Genomic DNA, 21,216 nt, shown 5'->3' with positions numbered 1-21,216 from the left:
CAACTATAAAGTTTTAGATGGTATGTACTGTCCACAGAGAAGGCTGCCCTCACTTCTGACACCAAGTGCAAGTTTGAGGGAATCCTCAAAGCCACACTCAGGTTCAATAATTTGCTAGAAGGACACATTGGACTCACTAAAAATTGTACTCACAGTTACAGTTTATGATAGGAAAAGTGCAGATAAAAAATCAGCCAAGGAGGAGCCAAATGAGGTAGAGTCCAAGAGGGGTCCAAATGTAGAGGGTCTAGCTCTCTTCTCCGTGTGGAGTCCTGGGCAATGTTAACGACTCCTCCCCATCCACAGCACCCATATGCACAGAGTATTACCGACCAAAGATGCTCACCTGAGCCTTTGGTGTCCAGAGTTTTTACTGGGGCCTCACCAAGTCCTGTCTACATGTCTGACACTCAGTGTCCAGCCCTTTCTAGAGGTTGGGCTAATACCTTTAATCCCAGTTCCTGGGAGAGTAGAAATAAAACCAAGTGGCTCAAAGCCCCCATCATTAATTAAATTGTCCAATGGCCAAAGCCCTCAAGCAAAGAAAGATACTCCTACTAGTAAGGACATTCCAGGGGCTTAGAGATTACCTCCAAAGAGGCAAGGGCAAAAGCCAGACGTCTTTTGCAAATCTATTTACCTGTTGCTTCAGCTTCTCTATTCTATTTGGTAGTAGCACTGAGGTTAGTGATTCTAGTTTGGCCCAACCAGAATCCAAGCCTGGCTCAGTCTCAGGATCTATCCCAATACTCTCTTACTTTCACTTTAGCTATTACAAATAATAATAACCAAGGAACTGGCATTATCTTGTTTCTTGTTACTTTTCATTTCCTTCTGAATCCACTGAACCCACTGTTCAGGATTTATATCCATCAATTCTAAATTCCTTTCTAAGTTCAGCCTCCAATTACTCATTACAGCACAGCTCCAATTCTATACCATCGGTGACTCTGTGGCCATTTAGGAACCAAAGGTTCATCACCTCCACTCTTTCTTTTTTCCTCTCCTCTGACCACATGTTTCAGTGAGTTGGGGTGGGTCTGTTGAGTCCCATTTTGACACCAACTGTGAAACATTTCCACCAACTGTGAAGTTAGAGGGAAGAGTCCTCAAGAACATCCTTACTTCTAACACAGATTGCAAATTCAAGGGTTCCCAAGACCACCCACGGGCTTGATAATTTGCTAGAAAGATTCACAGAACTTACTGGAAATAGTATGTTCATAGTTATGGTGTGTGTGTGTGTGTGTGTGTGTGTGTGTATGCATGTGTGTTTATTAGGTACATGCTAGGCAAGTACTCTGCCACTGAGCTATGTCCTCAGTCAACAGTTATAATTTTTTTTTATAGGAGAAAGATTCAAGTAAAAAGAGTGCCTTAGGCAGAATTCAGAGGAATAACAAAGGTGGAGTTCATGGTATCTTGTGGAATCAAGGCATGTCAATGTGTGATGATATGCACAGAATATTAATAACCAGGGAAGCTCCTCTGATCCTTGGTATTCAGAGTTTTTAGAGTGTCTTAGGTGCACATTTGTGGATATCCCAGTTTGTGCATCCAAATTCCATCATCAGGATACCCCTGAAGCACCTTGATTCTAGGGATACATGCTGTAGGCATTGTTTATTCTCATGAAAACAGACCTGGGTGTGGGGAGGCTCATACAGGCCTTAGAAGTGAATTTAAGGTAGTTTAAATAAGGAAACTCTGACACCCTTGGATTTGGGACATTGTCCATAAGAGAGGGGAAAGACTTGGGTATATATTATCTCTTGAATCTCATGGGGAAGGGACTGGACAGAAAAGGAAGAAGCGTGCCTGATAGTTAGACGAGATATGATTAAAGCTTAGTCTTACTAGCCCTTATCAAATCTTTAACCAGACAACCTTCTTTTCTCACCTTAACTATACTGTTACCTCTGATTTAAGTTTGCCAGGCACTGGAAAATCCAAAAAGTCTACAAAAACATGTTATATCTACAAGCTGAAGCACAGAATCTCAGCCCCAGAAAAGAGGTTGTGATCTTCCTTCTCCACTTGATTCTTAAGAAACCATGGAACAAGAAGGTAAGGTTTGGGAGGAAATGGAGAAAACATGATGTTGCTGGAGACCATGGATGGATATGCTTTGTCCCTGGAGCTGCTGACTGTGAATCACTTCTCAAGTTCACCAGGACTCCCATGTTGTCCATGATCTGCCAGAAGTATGGACAATCTTACCAAAGACACCAACATCACTAGAGACCTGAGGGACTCCTGTGGTCAGTCCCCAGCAACTGACTGGCATTGGCCATGATCCTGGCTTCCCAAAGGATATTGTGACTGTGTAGTCAGAAGTAATGTTGTACATGTGTCCCCACAGACCTCTCTGATGTCTCCGCCACCACCCAAAATACTCAGATTGCAAATCAGGAAATTCATCAAATCATCACTGTCACCCTCATTTGTACATTTAACGATGCTCCAGGCCCAACATTGTAGGATCTTCACACCTAGCTCCTTTTACACCTCAAATGTTCCTTTTATTCTTTTTTTTTTTAAAGAATTTTTTAATATTTAGTTTTTAGTTTTCGGCGGACACAACATCTTTGTTTGTATGTGGTTCTGAGGATCGAACCCGGGCCGCACGCATGCCAGGCAAGCGCGCTACCGCTTGAGCCACATCCCATCCCCTTCCTTTTATTCTTAATATAACTTTTAGTACTTATTATTATTTTTTTTTTCAAATTTTTTTTGAGGAAGAGAGAGAGAGAGAATTTTAATATTTATTTTTTTAGATTTCGGCGGACACAACGTTTTTGTTTGTATGTGGTGCTGAGGATCGAACCCGGGCTGCATGCATGCCAGGCGAGTGCGCTACCGCTTGAGCCACATCCCCAACCCAGTACTTATTATTATTATTATTATATTCTGTGTATACCTCTCTGTAAATGCCTGATCACTAAGACCCTCTAAAATCTGACAGTATAGCAACTCATGCAACAGATAGTAGCTGGCTCTGCAGGAACAGCAGGAACGTGGAGGTTGACCCACCCAAGAGCCAACTGAACCAACCTCAGCTTTGCAATGAAGGTTATTCCACCTGTGGTGGCATATGATGGTAGGTTTTTGTGGATCTGAATTAATGGAGGATGACTAAGTGCCCACAATTGCCCATTTCTTACCCACTACTTTGGCTTCACCAAACCATAGTCAGAATTTATCCTTGCTGAAGGCCCCTAAAGTTTTACTTGCTCCTAAGCACTGTCCCCTTAACATCTTGGTCTCAGAATCGACTGACTATACAGAATAATATTTCCTGTGGAAGAGACTTGATCTTACCACCTTGCTTCTGCTCACTCATTTGGCTCCCCCAGTCTCCACAAAATTTGTGTGAGACCTGCTTATCAATCCTTATTAAAAAACACCTTTATCTGTCTTTGAATACTTTCACATTACTGAGACCAGAGCATTCGGCCAATCAAAGTGGTCCTTTTAATCATTTTCTTCTTATCTAAAACTGTATCTCTTTTTATTTAATCATAAAGTCATATTGACAAGGGATTTAGATAGATTCTCTTAACATGAGCACAGTCTAGATGTGATGACATGTACACAGTGATCTTCTTCCATCTGTGAGATGGAAACTGACAGCATGGTGCAGTGCTATAATTTCAGGCTGCAGTGGGGAGATAGCAGCAGGCATGGTGCATGGTTGTGGGCGGGGCACCTGTACAAGGATGTCTCCTCCGTCCTTTCTTGCTGCAAGTTCACAATGGAGTTTGCAGCTTTGCTGGCAGCTCCTTCCACTGTTGCCCAGTTGTAATCTCAGACTCCTTTCCAACCTAACCCATTCATTTTTCTATGGTTAGTGCCCAGAGGCCAAAGTATATGTCAGTGTTATAAAACTGTGCAGTTGAGAGCTGTGCCAAGGCATCCATCCCTGGATGCAGCAACATTCAGCCCTGCTGGAGTGACACCTCCCCTGCATCCACTTCCACTCAGAAGGGGATCCGCTGTGCTCTCTCCTTCACTGCCCCTCCCAGCCTTTCAGTCTGTGGCCACAATATGGCTGATGCTCTGCAGATTTCTAAGCCCCTTTGCAGCAGCTGCTGCAGGAAATGGGGGCCAGCAGCTCTCTGGTCACTGTCTAGGACTCAACTGACTATAGTAGCCCCTATTCCAAGGTCATCCTCAGTGACAAGATTCCAGGCTCTGATGCGATTCTTTTTCATTTTAGTTTTGGGAGGTCATCAGTGATGAGCATGGCATCGACCCCACTGGCAGTTACCATGGAGACAGTGACCTGCAGCTGGAGAGAATCAACGTGTACTGCAATGAAGCTGCTGGTGAGTATTTGAATGTGAACCTTGCTTTCCACATGTGGGTAGAGGAAATGTCCTAGGAGCATATGAATGACAAATGCTTCTTGCATATTCATGGAAAATACAAATTGCAAAAAAAAGAAAAAGAACGAGCTTACTGATTCCTTAAGACTCCTGCATGTTTGGCATGACTAAGCATGTTCAGCATCTCCTTTTTCTTTTTCCTCCCTTTGTGTCAAATGCTGGAATTTTCTGTAATGAATTGTGCTGTGAGAGCCGCATACAGCACAGTCTTGCCCACGACTTGGTTGTCAAGCCCAGGTCTAAGCTCTTGTTCCCACAGGCAACAAGTATGTACCTCGGGCCATCCTGGTGGACCTGGAACCTGGCACCATGGACTCAGTGAGGTCGGGACCATTCGGCCAGATCTTCAGGCCAGACAACTTCGTGTTTGGTATGTCCTCATGGTCCATGGGAGCTGGCCAAGTGACTCACCTTCTTCCTAATAGCCACACACTTTACTGTTCTCAGAGTTCAGTGCTGAGGGGAGACTGTGTCCACAGATAGCCCCACTCCTGGCCTAACCCGATTCAGTCTAGGGGAGGTGGTGTCTCTGGTCCCTCTGTGGACAGCTCAGGGATGAATGTCAGCCTGCAGAGACTGCAGTGGCCTCCATTACAGAGCAGCCTCCAAAGGGAAAGAACAAAAAGCAAGAAGAGCTTCAAACAGGGCTTATAGGCTACAGGTAATTTCAAAGGTGACCACAAGTAACCACTTCAAGGAGCCAAAGGCCAATAGCACAGCTTATGACCAAGGTGTAGACAGCTGCTTAGAGCCCCTCTTCTCTGATCCCATCCTTCCTTCCCCTTGCCTGCTTAATTGCACCGAATCAGAGTGTTTACAGAAGGTTCTGTTCTTAGTATTACAAGCATTTGGGTTTTGTTAAAGGCATCCTATTTATTCCTCAATTTTTTAAAACTTTATCCCAGGTTTTTTCCTCCCTGAACCTTTAAAAACTTTAAAAAGTTATTTTAATTTTATTTTTAAAACTAATACATACAAATATAAAACTTGTACATATTAATGGATTACCATCTAATGTTTAATACATGTTAGATTGTGTAATGTTTAAAGAAGGTTAAACATCTTCACCTCCTCTACCTTGTATCTTTTTTTTCCCCCCAATGGTGACAACTTTCAAAATTCTTTCTTGCAGCTGTTTGAAAAGTACCAAATATTATTACCTATACACACCCTATGATCAATAGCATACCGGAGACACCGGCTTTCATCTAACTGTAACTTAGGATCCATTGATCATAGTTCCCCATCCCTCCCATCCCAGTGAGTTTGAAGGTCACTAGTACACTAAAATTTTTTCTTTAAGTAACAAAATCATATTTGAAGAAGAAGAATCTGCCATCTGATACTAGACCTGTCTTTTCCATCACAATCCAAATGACAGAATCCAGAATTCCTTATGTGTCTGTGGCTAATATTTTCTTTTCCTCTGGCAGGCCAGAGCCGTGCAGGAAATAACCAGGCAAAGGGCCACTACACAGAGGGAGCTGAGCTGGTGGACTCGGTCCTGCTCAGGAAGGAGTCAGAGAGCTGTGACTGAAAAACCAGCCTCTACCTCAGAGCAAAGCCTGTCCAAGGAAGGGGGCGTGACCCTTGTCCTTGGAAAGACCCTCAGAGCACAGACCCACCCTGCTGAGTTGTTTATCTACAAACAGGAGAGATGGTGTCCCTGACTCAGGCTAGGTGAGGACCCATAGCAACCCCCTAGCAGCCACCAATCAGCACGAGACAGGGGAAATACCTGGGATGCCAGATGACCCTCCCAGTAGTTTATGGTGGTTGATAACGTGTTGGGAAACCATGTAGTTCAGCACGTACACCTTTTGACTTAAACCAATCAGTTCAAACGAATCCCCCTCTTGTACTAGCCAATCACCCCTACCCAACTTGTTCCTGCCAGTGAATGTGCTAATCATGTTTTAGAGTTGTTATTTGATTTTCCTGCGGTGTGTGATGATTTGCTAAGAGATGCTATGATGTATGTGGGGGCCCCTGCCTTCTCCAAAGAATGTATAAAATTGCTGCAAACCCTGGGCTCAGGGCCTCTCAGCGTCACCAGTTGCTGTGTGTGCGCGGAGGACTGAGCTAGCTCGCAATAAACACCTCTTTGCTGCTTACATCGATCTTGGGTCTCTGGTGGTCTTTTGGGGGTCCCAAATTCAAGCATAACATGACCAGCAGGGGCAGCCAGCAGTACCGCGCCCTGCGGTGCCCAAGCTCACCCAGCAGAGGTCATGTCCTTCTCTAGCATCCCAAAGCTAACAGCAGAAGGGCGGGGAGGGTGAGATATTTCTTAGCAGCTCTTCAAAGAACTAGCAAGGCTTCCTCTGAGTCACCATTATGATGAGGCCTTCATGGTGAGACCTGCATGTTACAGGCTTCAAGCAAGGACAATGAAACAATTGAGAGCAGCTTCTGCCGGCCTTTTCCTTCAATTCTGTGTCCAGTGACTGCCTAGATTAGAAAGATTCCCAAATCCTATTTCATCAGGGGTCAGGGAGGAACTGGAAATGTTCAGGTTTTGAAGAGAGCAATGGGCCAGCATGGGACCAGCAGGTCCCTGAAAGATAACAAGACTGGTATGATATGTGGAGAGCCAGCACCAGGCACAGTGACTAAAAGCCACATCTTTGGAGATGTAAAGAAACTTTTTAGCAAATGCCTTTGTAGCAGCCATTGTTGAACAACCCCACCCCCACCTCCATATGTCTTTGTTCCTCACTCTTCAGGGACATGCTGATGACTTCCCACTGCAAACAATTGTAACTTGCCCCAGGACTCATTTGCCCAGCCTGGTCAACATCTTTGGAAGGAGGACCTATTTAAGGACAGATTGGAGGCTAAGTAGCCCAGCATCCCTGCCTCTCTGGTGGGCCACCTCTGAATTGTTCTACCTTGTCTCTTACGGATCCCTTGGGTTGAGACCTTGCTGCCCACAGCAGTGACTTGCAGCAAACTCTTCGTGGTATCACATTATTAGCAACAGAATTTGTGGCATCAAATATAGTCATCCCTTGGTATCCAAGGGGGAATGGTTCCAGAACCCTCCCAGTTTGGGCTGGGAATGTGGCTCAAGCCGTAGCACGCTTGCCTGGCATGCGTGCGGCCCGGGTTCGATCCTCAGCACCACATATAAAGATGTTGTGTCCGTTGAAAACTAAAAAATTCTCTCTCTCTCTCTCTCTTAAAAAACAAACAAACAAACAAACAGAACCCTCCCAGTGGATACCAAAATCTGCAAATGCTCAAGTGACTTATATAAAATGGTATAATATTTGCATATAACCGGCACTTCTTGCTGTATAATGTAAATAATCTCCAGATTACCTATAATACCTGATACAGTGCAAATACTGTGTAAATAGTGGTTATGCTATTGTTTAGGGGATAGTGACAAGGAAGTAGTCTGTATATATCCAGTACACAATTTAAAAAAAAATACATTTGATTTACAATTAGTTGAACCCACAGATGGGGAACCCACAAATACGAGGAACCAACTTTTAAAAAAACAAATTTAATCTTAAAATGATGCCTATTATCATGCCTACATAACAATTAGGCATAAATAACTGATGACAGACAAGAAACATCATTTCTACACAGTCAAATCAAGTACTACGGGAAACAAAGGAAGGAACCACAGAACCAGGGACAATTTGAAGTTCCTTTGAAAGTCCCCACCACACAAGGGAGGCCGCCCCTGGAGTCTGGATCTTTTCGTAACTTAAATGCTCAAGGTCTAATAAACCCTTTAAAAGAAATGAAAATCAATGTTCTTTTATAACTGGAAAAAATTTAGCCTTCCAAATTGTAAGTGCTTCTTTCCCTAGGTCTTTCATGAGTTTACTTGCTCCCTCTGCAAAGACTGTTCTTGAGACAGTGGTGAGCAGGGTGGGGCATTGTTTAAATGCCAGCATGGGGGTGGGGTGCTGGTCAGGCCCAGATTAGTTGAGAAGACCCTCAAGGAAGAGCAGCCAAGGCAGCAGTCACTGGGCCAGGGCCCCCTGGGGGTCTACAGCCCATCCCCCACCACCGCCCCTTCCTGCCTGCACCTATTGCTGCAAACCTTGCCCCTGCGCACTTTCAGCAGAAGGTAGGATTATTAGGCTCTACACAGTCTAACTTGCTTCCTTGCCACAGGGAGGAAAATGTTGACGTCAACTTTTCCATAAATGCCATTTGCCTTGAAAGTGAAACAGAGCGGATCTTGGGCTCTGGAGCTTCTGGAGAAATGACCAGCACTCTTGGCACTGGCTTGGCTTGATGGAGGGCAGCAGGGCTGGCCCCACCCAGATTCCTTGGCAACCCAGATCTTGGGGAAATGTGGAAAAAGCCTGTATTCAGAGAGCAGGCAAGGAGGGAGCCAGACAGTTGGAAAGTACAGGAAGGAGCTCCACAGAGGGTCCTGGAACTTCAAAAACAGGCCAAATCCATGGCAGGAAGGTACCCTTTGACCTGCAGAGGTTTAGGGTTTGGGGCGTGGAGAAGATTCAAACGGAGCCTAGACTCCCCACTTAGGAGTGCTGCTGCTTGTTCATTTCTACTGTAATACCTCCTTGTGAACAGCCTCATGCACCAGGGCTGAGGATAATAGGGAGGGAGTGTGCGATAGTACAGGGAGGAGGGAGCATTTTTACCTAATGAGAGCATCACAGAGAAAGTGATTGTGTTAGCTTTCTATTGCTGTAACAAAATGCCTGGGATAAACAACTTATAAGGAGGAAAGGCTTGTTTTGGCTCACAGTTTTGGAGGTTTCAGTCCATGGTTGTTTGGCTTTTTGTTTTGGGACCTGTAATGGCATGGTACATAATAGGGTGAAAGAAGCACCTCAAAGTTCTCCAGGAAGTGAAAGAAGAGAGGCTAGGATTTCACTATCTACATCCAGGACAGGCGCCAATGACCTAACTTCTTCCCACTAGGCCTTACTTCTTCTTCTTTTCTTTTAAATTTCTTTATTTTTGTTTATTTATTTATTTATTTTTTATGTGGTGCTGAGGATCGAACTCAGGGCCTTGCATGTGCTAGGTGAATGCTCTACCACTGAGCTATAACCCCAGCCCCCACAATTACATTTTTGAAGGGTAAAGCTTAAAGAGAATTTGATATCCAACCAGGAGTCGCATCTTCAATTTTGAAAGGCCCAGACTGGTATCTGTATTAAAAATGGATGTTCAGGGTGCTGGAGGTATAGCTTGGTGGTAGATCATTTGCCTAGCATGCCCAAAGCCCTGGGTTCCCTCCCTGGCATAAAAAAAGGTGGCTTAAAAACGTTACTATCTATTCACTCTAAATTATTATTGTCATCTGATGCAAAAATTTGCAAACTTAGGTGAAGTTGACATTCTAAAAGTAATGTAAATTGAGGTTCAGGTTTATACTATATTTTTAAAAGGAAGCTTTTTAAATGCTTTTAAAAACATTCCTCCATTTTCACAGCTGCTTTTTATTAAGCAGTAGTAGGTGGGGCTTCAATGGATGGGTTTAGAGGCAAGAGAAATTGGGGATGACCAGTTCTCTGGGCCTTCTCTAAGGGCTCCAACAGATAGGATGTAAGTTTGTTTCATAAAGATGGAAATAATCTTATTGCCATTATGGTTCTTGGGTTTTCATTATTCTGTAGAGGAAACTAAAGTTTTCAAAATTTCAAGGCCCTGCTCATTAGACTGACTAGATATATTTCAGCTACATTATGTGTGTCACCTATAAATAGGGCATCAATCAACAGTAATCTGCACCCTAAACATGCGGATGTATTCACAGGGCGCTTTTCACTAGAGCATTCTCACCAGAACACTTCCTGTTGGAGCCCTTTGAGGGCAGGTGGTGGAGATGAAGGGCAGACAGCGAGAAGGGTAAGATCCCAAGTCCTTCCATAAAAGACACGTGTGGGTACGTCTTCCACTGAGAATGCATTCTCTAGTCTGAATTTTGTCATCACAGTGCCTTCGGTGTAAGAGTGATGGAGCTGAAACACTGCTGGTGACCTCAGGTCTAAAGCAGGAAATGACCTGTGGCTGGAGGATATCAGTGTCCCTTTCCATCACCTGCCCAATTGCCAGCAGAGCTGCTCATTTTCTTTCTTTCTTTTTTTTTTTTTAAGTGATCTCTGGATTTTTTTTATTATTATTTTTATTTGTCCTACTTAGTTGTACATGACAGCAGAATCCATTTAAGTTCATCATACACAAATGAAGCACAACATTTCAATTCTTTGGCTATACACGGTATAGAGATGCACCATTCGTACAATCATACATATACCTAGGGTAATGATGTCCATCTCATTCCACCATCTTTCCTACCCTCAACCCCTCCCTACCCTCCCTTTTGCTCAATCCAAAGTTCCTCTATTCTTCCCATGCCCCCCACATCATAGATCAGCATCCACTAATCAGAGAAAACATTCGACCTTTAGTTTTTGGGGATTGGCTTACTTTGCTTAGCCTAATATTCTCCAGCTCCATCCATTAAACCCACAAATGCCATGATTTTCTTTTCTTTTAATGCTGAGTAATATTCCATTGTGTATATACACCACAGTTTCTTTATCCATTCATCTATTGGTGAGCATCTAGGTTGGTTCCATAGTTTCGCTACTGTGAATTCAGAGCTGCTCCTTTTTAGACACCAAGACAAATAGATAAAAGGAGAGAGTGAGAGAAAACCAATTATTTTCCCCCAACGCTCTTCAGATGTCTATTATAGGGAAGAAGAGAACTAGTTGGCTCCATTTCCTCCTGTTATTATCTGCTCAGTGCTGTACAAAAAGTGTTGCTTTGTGGCAGTGTGGTGGGTTGGGGTATTTACACTGGAGAGGAAAGCAGGAACTCAGGCCTCAAATGAGTCACCTTGGGCAGGGCAGGCATTATTTGAACATCTGCATGTGTGTTTCTCTGATTATATACTAATACACATCAGGGGCGGTGCTGGGAAGGAGGAGGACAAAGAGCCAGCATGAAGAGGCGTAGGCAGGAGCAGGCAGATTTGGGAAGAACGATCACGGCCAGCCATACACAAAGCAGACAGTCCTCAGGTGCTGGGCCTGCCCTAATCCATGTCATCATTGTCTGTTTACTGTCTGTCTGTCACTCAATGCTCAGAGCCCACAGAGTGCCTCATAGCCACACAATGTAGCAATCACAGATTTCCATTTTCCAGATATGGCAATACAGGCTCAGAGAGGTGAAGTGACCTGTTGAATGGCTCAGCCAGGAATGGCATCAGAATGTGTTCACTCCATGGGGTGATCATGTACTCCATGGTAGGTGATCAAATGCCCACCTGTTAGCAGAGCCCATGACCCCCGTAACATCACTCCCTGTCTCATTCTCTGCTTCTGTTGGCCTTAAGTTCCAGCTTGAATCAATCAACAAAGTCCAACAAGCAATTATCTCCAGAAAAATCTTTGTGCAACTGTGTAATCTGCGATAGTCACCAGGAGCAGGGCCATTCTGGGGAGGTTCTGGAAGCCCCTAGCTGATGGTGAAGGGCTATGGTGTGGAATTGGAGGCAGGGGTGGAAGAAGGTAGAGGCCAAGTCCTAGAACACTGAGAATAGCATCAATGAGACAGCTGTCAAGGAGGGGTCCAGCAGCTTGTGGAGGGGAGAGAGGAGGAGTCTAGGACATCCATGCCCACCTGAGAGAAGGCACCAGGCACCTGCTCGTATCTGGGGGGACCGCAGAAGTCTGGCTTCCTAAAGCAGGGCTAATGAAGACAGCTTAAGGCCAAGAGTCTACTCATGGATGACTGGCTTTTCACTTCCACCTCTAACAAGGAGCAACTATGGATATAGCAAGTAGGATTCATATTTATAATGACAGCCTCACCTTGGGCTTTATGGAGGCATTTTTTGCCCCATAAACTCGACCCCCTTTCATATATAGCTTCTCATTTCCTGCTCACAATGCTGGCTCCAGGGCACCTGTAATTATCATTATTTTGTATTTGGAGAAACTGGCTCTAGAGAGGAAAAGGTGGAGGCTCCTGTTCACCTGCCCCTGTTAACCATCATCTTAGAGACTAATTAGGGTTGGTGCTGACCTCATCCTGCCCAAAGGTTTGAAACTCACCTGGGCTGTTGCCAAGTGAGTGGAAAGAATGTAGACTCATTCACTTACTGGCTTTGTGGCCGGTCAGGTCTTTCAGCCTTGCCTTCTGATCTGTGAAGTTGGGAAAGTAATAATGCTTATTCTAGAATAGTGCTGGTTAATAGAAATACCCGTGAATATGAGCCATAAACTTTTTCTAGTTTTCACAAGTTAAAAGAAATGAGTGAAATTAATTTAAAATATTTTATGTCACACAGTATACCCCCAAATTATCGTTTTGATTTCTAATCAATATTTAGTGTATTTAAAAGTCAAGAATGAAGTATGTTACACTGTTTTAACTACTAATCCCATGAAAGCCGGTATGTATTTTAAATTTACAGCACATCTCAATTCAGAGGCCTTACTTTCAAGCACTCAACAGCCACATGTCTCTAATGGCTAATGAACTCACAGGTTATAAGGTTCCCTCAGGATTGAAAGATTTAAAGTATGTGAGGATGGGGCTGGGTGTGTGGCTCAAGCAGTAACGTGCTCGCCTGGTGTGCGCGGGGCACTGGGTTCGATCCTCAGCACCACATAAAAAATAATTTAAGATGTTGGGTCTACCGAAAACTGAAAAATAAATATTAAAAATTTTTTTTTAAAAAAAATAAAGTATGTGAGGACATTATATTACAACGCAGCCATTATATTCCTCCTTTCTCCTCTCTCTGACACACACACACACACTCCGGAATTTTCCATATTTAAGAGGCCTTTACAGGGACCCAAGAGCCCAAAGCAGACATGTGATAAATCCAGCAGTAAGCACTTTTCCTAGCCCCTCCCCACCGCCTTCCTTATAGAGGTGAAAACCTACCCACCTTGCTGTCCTTGAAGACAGCTGCCCGTCACCCTCTCAGCCCTAGTCCCATCACACCCCCACCCTCCTCCCCGCCCTGCGCCCCTCGGGGGCGTTTATATCAGCCAAGAATTTCCACCCAGAAGAGAAAGAGAACACAGCTTGGCGTCTAGGACCCTGCCCAGGATGCAGAAGCCCTTGACGAAGAGCTGGAGACCCCATTGAAAAAGCGTCTTCAACTCTGGGATCCCTATTCCAAAAGGGAACCCCAAATGTTCTTCGCCCCTGAGAGGCGAGGATGGTGTTTGGAAGCAGCTCCTTCTCTGGTTTCGGGACCCAGATCTCCAGCCCTCCTCGGGGCTCAGGGTGGGCAGGGTGGGAGGGGGACGGGACGAGACTAAGGACCCACCCAGGGTGCAGCTACGCCCCTGGATGGGGAGGCGGCGCCGGCAGACCCGGCCGGAGGTCTGGGCACCGCCCGTGGCCTCGAGTTGCCAAGGCTGGGAGCCCTCCCTGGACCCTGCGGCCGCAGTGCCGCGCCCGAGCGCCCCCGCACCTCGCACCGCGCCCCAGCTCCCTCTCGCGGTGCCGCAGTCCCTACCGCACCGCCCCCCAAATCCCCGCCCCTAATTACGTCACTGTGGGCCGGGCGGGTCTTGGGATATAAAAGCCGGAGCTGCGGGCTGGCGGCGGTCTCAGCGCTGTCCGTAGCCCTCCGGTTTACCCCGAGCGCACAGCTCCGAGGGCCAGCGCCACCACCCGCTCCGCCGCCGGCATCATGCGTGAGATCGTGCACATCCAGGCTGGCCAATGCGGCAACCAAATCGGCGCCAAGGTGGGCGTGCTGCCGGGGAGGGGGCCGGGAGGAGTCGCGGACCAGGGCCAGAGACCCCTAGGGTGCGGGTCCGGGGCTGGAACGGGGGCTGGGTGAGCGTGAGGAAGCCCCGGGCTGCATTCCACCCCGAGGCCTCTGGGTGGGGCCTGTGGAAGACCCAAACTTGCCGCGATGCTACGCAGCTGCGTGTGCCCTTCATCAGGACCCTTTAAATTTCCTTGGGATACAATCCTTTTGCAGGGTACAGTTGGCATTCCTCTGGGTGTATTAATTTCTGAAATTTGAATCGGGGCTACAGTAATATGTACCCATCCTTAGGCTCGTGTGAAATATGATTTGTATGTTTTTGTCGTTTGAATGAAAAAATGCAATGTCATTGAACTGACAGATGTTAGAGAAGCTTTTCTTTGGCTGTCATGTAGAAGGGTGTTAGATAAAGTCTCAACACGGGTACTGTCTAGACGTGATGACATATAACGTGATGGTTTTTCTCGTCTGCTGGGTGGCAGGTGACTACATGGGTGGGGGCTGTAATTCCCAACCACAGTGGGGAGGCAGCAGCGGGCATGGTGCATAGTTGTGGGCGGGCGCCCTTACAAGGACGTGGTCTCTTTCAAAACCGCCATATTGCCCACCCCAACCTCCCCGCCCCCTTTTCTGCTACAAATTCACAATGGACTGTAAGTCCTCATGATGGCAGGTGTCTTCCACTGCTGCCTGGCACCTTGACAGGATCTTGCCTACCGTTGCCTGCTTATTCCCTGCCAGGGTCAGAGCACAGAGGCCAATATGTAGGTCAGTGGCATAAAACTACCCTGTTGTAAGCTGCGCGGGGTTTGTGCCAGGAGTCAAGGATCCCTGGAGGCAGCTGTGGAGCAGGGGGTGGGGGCGGGGCCACCTGTTTCACTGTCCTACAAGCACTTATCTAAAGATTCATCCATCATTCAGGATGCAGTGACATTCAACCCTACCTGAAATGACAGAGTCCCCCTGAGTCCACTTCTTCATAGAAGGAGATTTACTGTGCACTCGCCTGCAGTTTCTCTACCAGCTTTTCAGTCTGCGGCCATATTATGGCTGATACTCTGCGGATTTCCAAGCCCCTCTGCAGCAGCTGCTGCAGGAAATAGGGGCTGTAGGACTCTGAGTGCTGCTGTTCCAAGTCAGCCTTGGTGACAGAATTCTATGTCAAAATGTGATTTTTTTTTTCTCATTTTAGTTTTGGGAGGTCATCAGTGATGAGCATGGCATCGACCCCACTGGCAGTTACCATGGAGACAGTGACCTGCAGCTGGAGAGAATCAACGTGTACTACAATGAAGCTGCTGGTGAGTATTTGAATGTGAACCTTGCTTTCCACATGTGGGTAGAGGAAATGTCCTAGGAGCATATGAATGACAAATGCTTCTTGCATATTCATTGAAAAATACAAATTGCAAAAAAAGAAAAAAAAAAAGAACGAGCTTACTGGTTCCTTAAGACTCCTGCATGTTTGGCATGACTAAGCATGTTCAGCATCTCCTTTTTCTTTTTCCTCCCTTTGTGTCAAATGCTGGAATTTTCTGTAATGAATTGTGCTGTGAGAGCTGCATACAGCACAGTCTTGCCCACGACTTGGTTGTCAAGCCCAGGTCTAAGCTCTTGTTCCCACAGGCAACAAGTATGTACCTCGGGCCATCCTGGTGGACCTGGAACCTGGCACCATGGACTCAGTGAGGTCGGGACCATTCGGCCAGATCTTCAGGCCAGACAACTTCGTGTTTGGTATGTCCTCATGGTCCATGGGAGCTGGCCAAGTGACTCACCTTCTTCCTAATAGCCACACACTTTACTGTTCTCAGAGTTCAGTGCTGAGGGGAGACTGTGTCCACAGATAGCCCCACTCCTGGCCTAACCTGATTCAGTCTAGGGGAGGTGGTGTCTCTGGTCCCTCTGTGGAGGGCTCAGAGATGAATGTCAGCCTGCAGAGACTGCAGTGGCCTCCATTACAGAGCAGCCTCCAAAGGGAAAGAACAAAGAGCAAGAAGAGCTTCAAACAGGGCTTATAGGCTACAGGTAATTTCAAAGGTGACCACAAGTAACCACTTCAAGGAGCCAAAGGCCAATAGCACAGCTTATGACCAAGGTGTAGACAGCTGCTTAGAGCCCCTCTTCTCTGATCCCATCCTTCCTTCCCCTTGCCTGCTTAATTGCACCTAATTAGAGTGTTTACAGAAGATTTACAAGCCCTTGGGTTTTGTTGAATATGTCTTCAACTTGCTTTTTTACCTTAGTATGGATGCTAGGGTTTTTGAAGGTCACTGATAACCAAACTTTTTTCCTTAACAAAAAGTAAGGTAACAGGGCTGAGGTCATGACTCCGTGGTAGAGTGCTTGCCTCACATGAGTTAAATTCTCAGTGCCACATATAAATAAATGAATAAAATAAAGGTCCATCAACAACTGAAAAAAATAATTTTAAAAAATAAGGTAACAAAAGCAAATCTAAAAGACTGTCTAAAAGTTATCTAAGACTAGTTCTACCTTTTCTACCACATAAGGAATCCAGAATTCCTTATGTGTCTGTGGCTAATATTTTCTTTTCCTCTGGCAGGCCAAAGCGGTGCAGGAAATAACTGGGCAAAGGGCCACTACACAGAGGGAGCTGAGCTGGTGGACTCGGTCCTGGACGTGGTCAGGAAGGAGTCAGAAAGCTGTGACTGTCTCCAGGGCTTCCAGCTGACCCACTCTCTGGGGGGAGGCACCGGCTCAGGCATGGGCACCCTGCTCATCAGCAAGATCCGCGAGGAGTACCCAGACCGCATCATGAACACCTTCAGCGTCATGCCTTCGCCCAAAGTGTCAGACACGGTGGTGGAGCCCTACAACGCCACCCTCTCTGTCCACCAGCTGGTGGAGAACACAGATGAAACCTATTCCATCGACAACGAGGCCCTGTATGACATCTGCTTCCGCACCCTGAAGCTGACCACGCCCACATATGGAGACCTCAACCACCTGGTGTCAGCCACCATGAGCGGGGTCACCACGTGCCTGCGCTTCCCTGGCCAGCTGAATGCAGACCTGCGCAAGCTGGCAGTGAACATGGTGCCCTTCCCCCGCCTGCACTTCTTCATGCCGGGTTTCGCGCCCCTGACCAGCAGGGGCAGCCAGCAGTACCGCGCCCTGACGGTGCCCGAGCTCACCCAGCAGATGTTCGACTCCAAGAACATGATGGCCGCCTGTGACCCGCGCCACGGCCGCTACCTGACCGTGGCTGCCATCTTCCGAGGCCGTATGTCCATGAAGGAGGTGGACGAGCAGATGCTCAACGTGCAGAACAAGAACAGCAGCTACTTCGTGGAGTGGATCCCCAACAACGTGAAGACGGCCGTGTGCGACATCCCACCGCGGGGCCTCAAGATGTCCGCCACCTTCATCGGCAACAGCACGGCCATCCAGGAGCTGTTCAAGCGCATCTCGGAGCAGTTCACGGCCATGTTCCGGCGCAAGGCCTTCCTGCACTGGTACACGGGCGAGGGCATGGACGAGATGGAGTTCACCGAGGCCGAGAGCAACATGAACGACCTGGTGTCCGAGTACCAGCAGTACCAGGACGCCACGGCTGACGAACAGGGGGAGTTCGAGGAGGAGGAGGGCGAGGACGAGGCTTAAGAACTTCTTAAATAAATTGTGCATCCTTAGTGAACTACTGTTGTCCTCCAGCATGGTCTTTCTATTTGTATACTATGGTGCTCAGTTTTGCCTCTGTCAGAAATTCACTGTTGATGTGATAATGTGGATCTCCTCTAAAAATGACAGTATTGTCTGTTAAGATATCTATACTAATAAAAAAGCATGTGTATAAAACCTGTGACATTTATTTTCCCTTTAGATAATTTATTTTTCCCCTAAATTTTCTGAGATACAAAGTTTGAGAGTTTACTCTTATCAGTAAGGTAAGATTTGATTCACTGCTCTTAATTAATAGCATTTCTTATATTTTGGTAGAGATGAAAGTGTTTTTTCATCTTCACTCGCCCAGAATGTCAAAATAAATGAAGCTTGCAAAAGTGATCGAGGAGTGCAATGTGGGGATGAGGCAAACCTTCCCTTTTTTGGTACGGTTCCAATTCCTAGTGAATCTCTAGAATCGAGGTCTTAGGTAAGGATTTTCTTGTTTTTGTTCTTTTTGGACAATGTGATAAATCAAAGACAAATACAGCTTTATTTCTTAAATTGTAAGCCATAAATTCAAGATATCGTAAAATAGCAGATATGAACACTACAAAACTTCCCCTTAAAGTTTATTTGAAAATAAATTATGTCAGGAATTTACTTTTAAGATAATGATAGAAACTCACGTTAATGTTTAAAAATAAGATTTCATCTTTATAATTATTAAAGCTAGAAGCTGCTGTCCATAGTCATTATTCCTGTTTGCTTACAATCACATTGTTGGGCGGGTAGAGAGCCTGGGAAGGCAGGTGAGCTGAGCTGTGATGTAAAGCAGGGAGTTTCCAAGCTTCAGGACATTATGTTAACAGGCAGTGACATGTTCAAGCCCCATGCTAAGGAACCACCAAGACACAAAAGTTCTGAGGGGCATTTTCATTGTAAGAAGTCTTCTGCTAACTTGTTGAATTCATTAGCAAAACGTAAATGCAGGTTGTGTTTGCCTTCTGGCATAAGATGTAACCTTAAAAAAAAAAAAAAAAGCTTCTGATTAATGGTACACTATTTAAAAGTCCCTTCATCCCAACATTTCAGGAAAACATATTTCACTACTGCTGTATATTTTTCTCTGACTGCTACTGGGGAAGTGTAAAGTAAGAGTAGACACTTTCCATGAATAGGGACATAGGGTGAACCACCCCCCCCATCCTCCCCCTGGAGGTTCTGACCACTATGAAGGTTAACTGTAATTACTTAATAGTGACAGAAACCCATGGTATTTGGAAAGACATCAGGAAACAAATAGTATGACTGAAAAACACGATGGTGAAGGTGACACAGTGGTTACTTAAAAAATCCAGCTGGGCTGGGATGTAGCTCAGTGGTAGAATACTTGCCTACCATGCATGAAACCCTGGGTTTGATCCCCAGCACTAATCAATCAATCCATCAATAAAATTCCACTTTAATAAAGTTGATTTTAAGAGAGAAGGTTGTAAAGATATTTTTTAAAGTTTTTTTTAAAAAAGGAGATGTCCAGAAACCATGGGGTCTGGGTGGGTGTTTCTTAGGGTATCCATGTAGATGGAAAAACAAATCAGAATTCACAGTTGCCTTTCAAGGTTCCAAGTCATCCTGTCAGTTTTGGAGTACTGAGCAAATAAACCTGAATACAGTTACCAGACAAATGGCAAAATTCCTTAGGACCGCCAGGACAGCAGGGCCAAGTCCGCAGCCCTGCATTCAGAGCCACTTGAGCAGCTGTCACACCCCATCTTGGTAGCCACCCACTGTCCTTGTAATGCTTCTTCCTTTCAACAGGATTTTGTTGAAAGGAGACTGATTTGCAATTTCTTGAAAAAAGACAATTTTCTGAGTACACTAGCTACCAAAGTAGCTAATCATAAATATAAATAAAGCTTCTAGGATGTAAGTACCAGTTCAAGACATTTTGTCTACAACGACAACTGGATTTTAAAAGGAATACACAGGGAGCAAAACTCCAGTTACTACACTATTTAGAGCTCCAATCGTTCAGCACCAGGGGGCTAAGAACTCTCAGTGGGCACTAGGGAGGATGGGTGGGGAAGGGAATTGTCCCTGGAAGACATTGGCTCTCGGGCTGGGGATGTGGCTCAAGTGGTAGCGCTCGCCTGGCATGCGTGCGGCCCGGATTCGATTCTCAGCACCACATACAAAAACAAAGATGTTGTATCTGCCGAAAACTAAAAAAAAAATATTAAAAAAAAAAAAAAAGATGTTGGCTCTCTTGCAACTCAGCCAAGGGAGCCTAAGACAACCAACTAGAAAGGTAGAATGTTGACATCTTTTGAAAGTTCTTGGAAGGCTAATAATGCTATTAATCACTAGAACACTCTAAATTCAATTTTAATGCTGTTCAGAAAAGAATCAGCCCCCACAACAACCCCAAAGAGAGGATCCAGTTGCCCTACACAAGAAATGCAACCTTCAGGGGATGCTCAAAGCCTCTGTTTCTAGGAGAAGGAAAGAACCAGTTGCCAAGGATATTGAAAGGCAATAAAAAGGTAGTTTAGGCCAAAATACATCCCCTGATGTGTATTCTGAGGCCAAATGGCCAAACTTGAAGCCCTCTTCAGTAACTGTCCAACAGTCACATGGCTACCCTGTTTTTACAATTTGTTCATTCCTATAAGGAAGGAAAGAGATACCAGCTGTGCAGTCTTTCTACTAATGCTCTAGTTCTTGGGGAAATAAAAACTGGGTCGTCTTCACTAATAAACATGGGAGACCTGCTCTGGATACCAGATGGGTGGGCAGGTGGATGGATAGATGGATAGATGGATGGGTGAGTGGATAGGTGAGTGAATGGATACATGGATGGATGGATGAACAAAAAAATGAAAACATAAAAAAATTATTTTTACCCTTAATACCTTTTGGGAACTATTTTGAGGTTCTTAGTATACCTTCCTCCTTTACAAAGGACACAAAATTTGCTCTACAGGAAACCTGTCTTCTGTTCCTCTTTGGGAAGAGGACTACAACACAACGGTGTAAATATTGGCTGTCAAGGGCATGGAACAATTGTACCCCTAACCTTACTCTTACCCAGATAACAAAAGGATCTAATTACATGTCCCCTGGACAGTGATTTTCAAATAATCACGTTCTCCAGGAAACTGGTATGAAATACTCCACCACTAAACACATGGCTGAGTTGGAAATGAAGGGACTTCAGTGGGTGGGCATAAATTCCTATTCACTGGGGCAGGTTATACATCATATTTGGAACCTTTAAAAAGAGACACATAATTCTAGATCTTTTGGGGAATTAGAAGCTGTCTAACCTGACAGGGTGAGTCCAGAGGTCACCTTATATCTGCTTAATATAGTCCTGGGTGACGTTGGCATGGATGTGATACTAACCTTACCATGTTAGCTTTCCTTCCCACTCTCAGATCT

General features: G+C 45.5%; 3 protein-coding genes across 4 annotated transcripts in view; 2 read left to right on the top strand and 1 right to left on the bottom strand.

The window, feature by feature from the left end:
* Window positions 1-1,968: 1,968 nt before the first annotated feature.
* On the top strand, window positions 1,969-5,925 carry LOC143402201 (tubulin beta-4B chain-like). Its single transcript, XM_076859605.1, has 4 exons — window positions 1,969-2,067; window positions 4,220-4,328; window positions 4,648-4,758; window positions 5,822-5,925. Exons 1-4 carry the CDS (start codon window positions 1,969-1,971, stop codon window positions 5,923-5,925), a joined length of 423 nt encoding a protein of 140 aa, XP_076715720.1.
* Window positions 5,926-13,987: 8,062 nt separating this feature from the next.
* On the top strand, window positions 13,988-17,967 carry LOC143401550 (tubulin beta-2A chain). Its single transcript, XM_076859133.1, has 4 exons — window positions 13,988-14,118; window positions 15,338-15,446; window positions 15,772-15,882; window positions 16,712-17,967. Exons 1-4 carry the CDS (start codon window positions 14,062-14,064, stop codon window positions 17,770-17,772), a joined length of 1,338 nt encoding a protein of 445 aa, XP_076715248.1. The 5' UTR covers window positions 13,988-14,061; the 3' UTR covers window positions 17,773-17,967.
* A 335-nt stretch (window positions 17,968-18,302) lies between these two features.
* Window positions 18,303-21,216, bottom strand: part of Bphl (biphenyl hydrolase like) — a 30,039-nt gene continuing 27,125 nt past the window's right edge. For both annotated transcript variants that reach the window (XM_076859134.1, XM_076859135.1), the window contains exon 7: window positions 18,303-18,796. In XM_076859134.1, coding sequence (XP_076715249.1) covers window positions 18,709-18,796 — 88 coding nt within the window. In that variant the 3' untranslated portion in view covers window positions 18,303-18,708. The remainder of the gene's footprint in view (window positions 18,797-21,216) is intronic.

The sequence above is a fragment of the Callospermophilus lateralis genome, chromosome 6, assembly GCF_048772815.1.
Source record: "Callospermophilus lateralis isolate mCalLat2 chromosome 6, mCalLat2.hap1, whole genome shotgun sequence".
Classification (NCBI taxonomy): Eukaryota; Metazoa; Chordata; class Mammalia; order Rodentia; family Sciuridae; genus Callospermophilus; species Callospermophilus lateralis.
The sequence above is the reverse complement of the archived record's forward strand: the minus strand, read 5'-3'. Positions and strand labels throughout refer to the sequence as shown.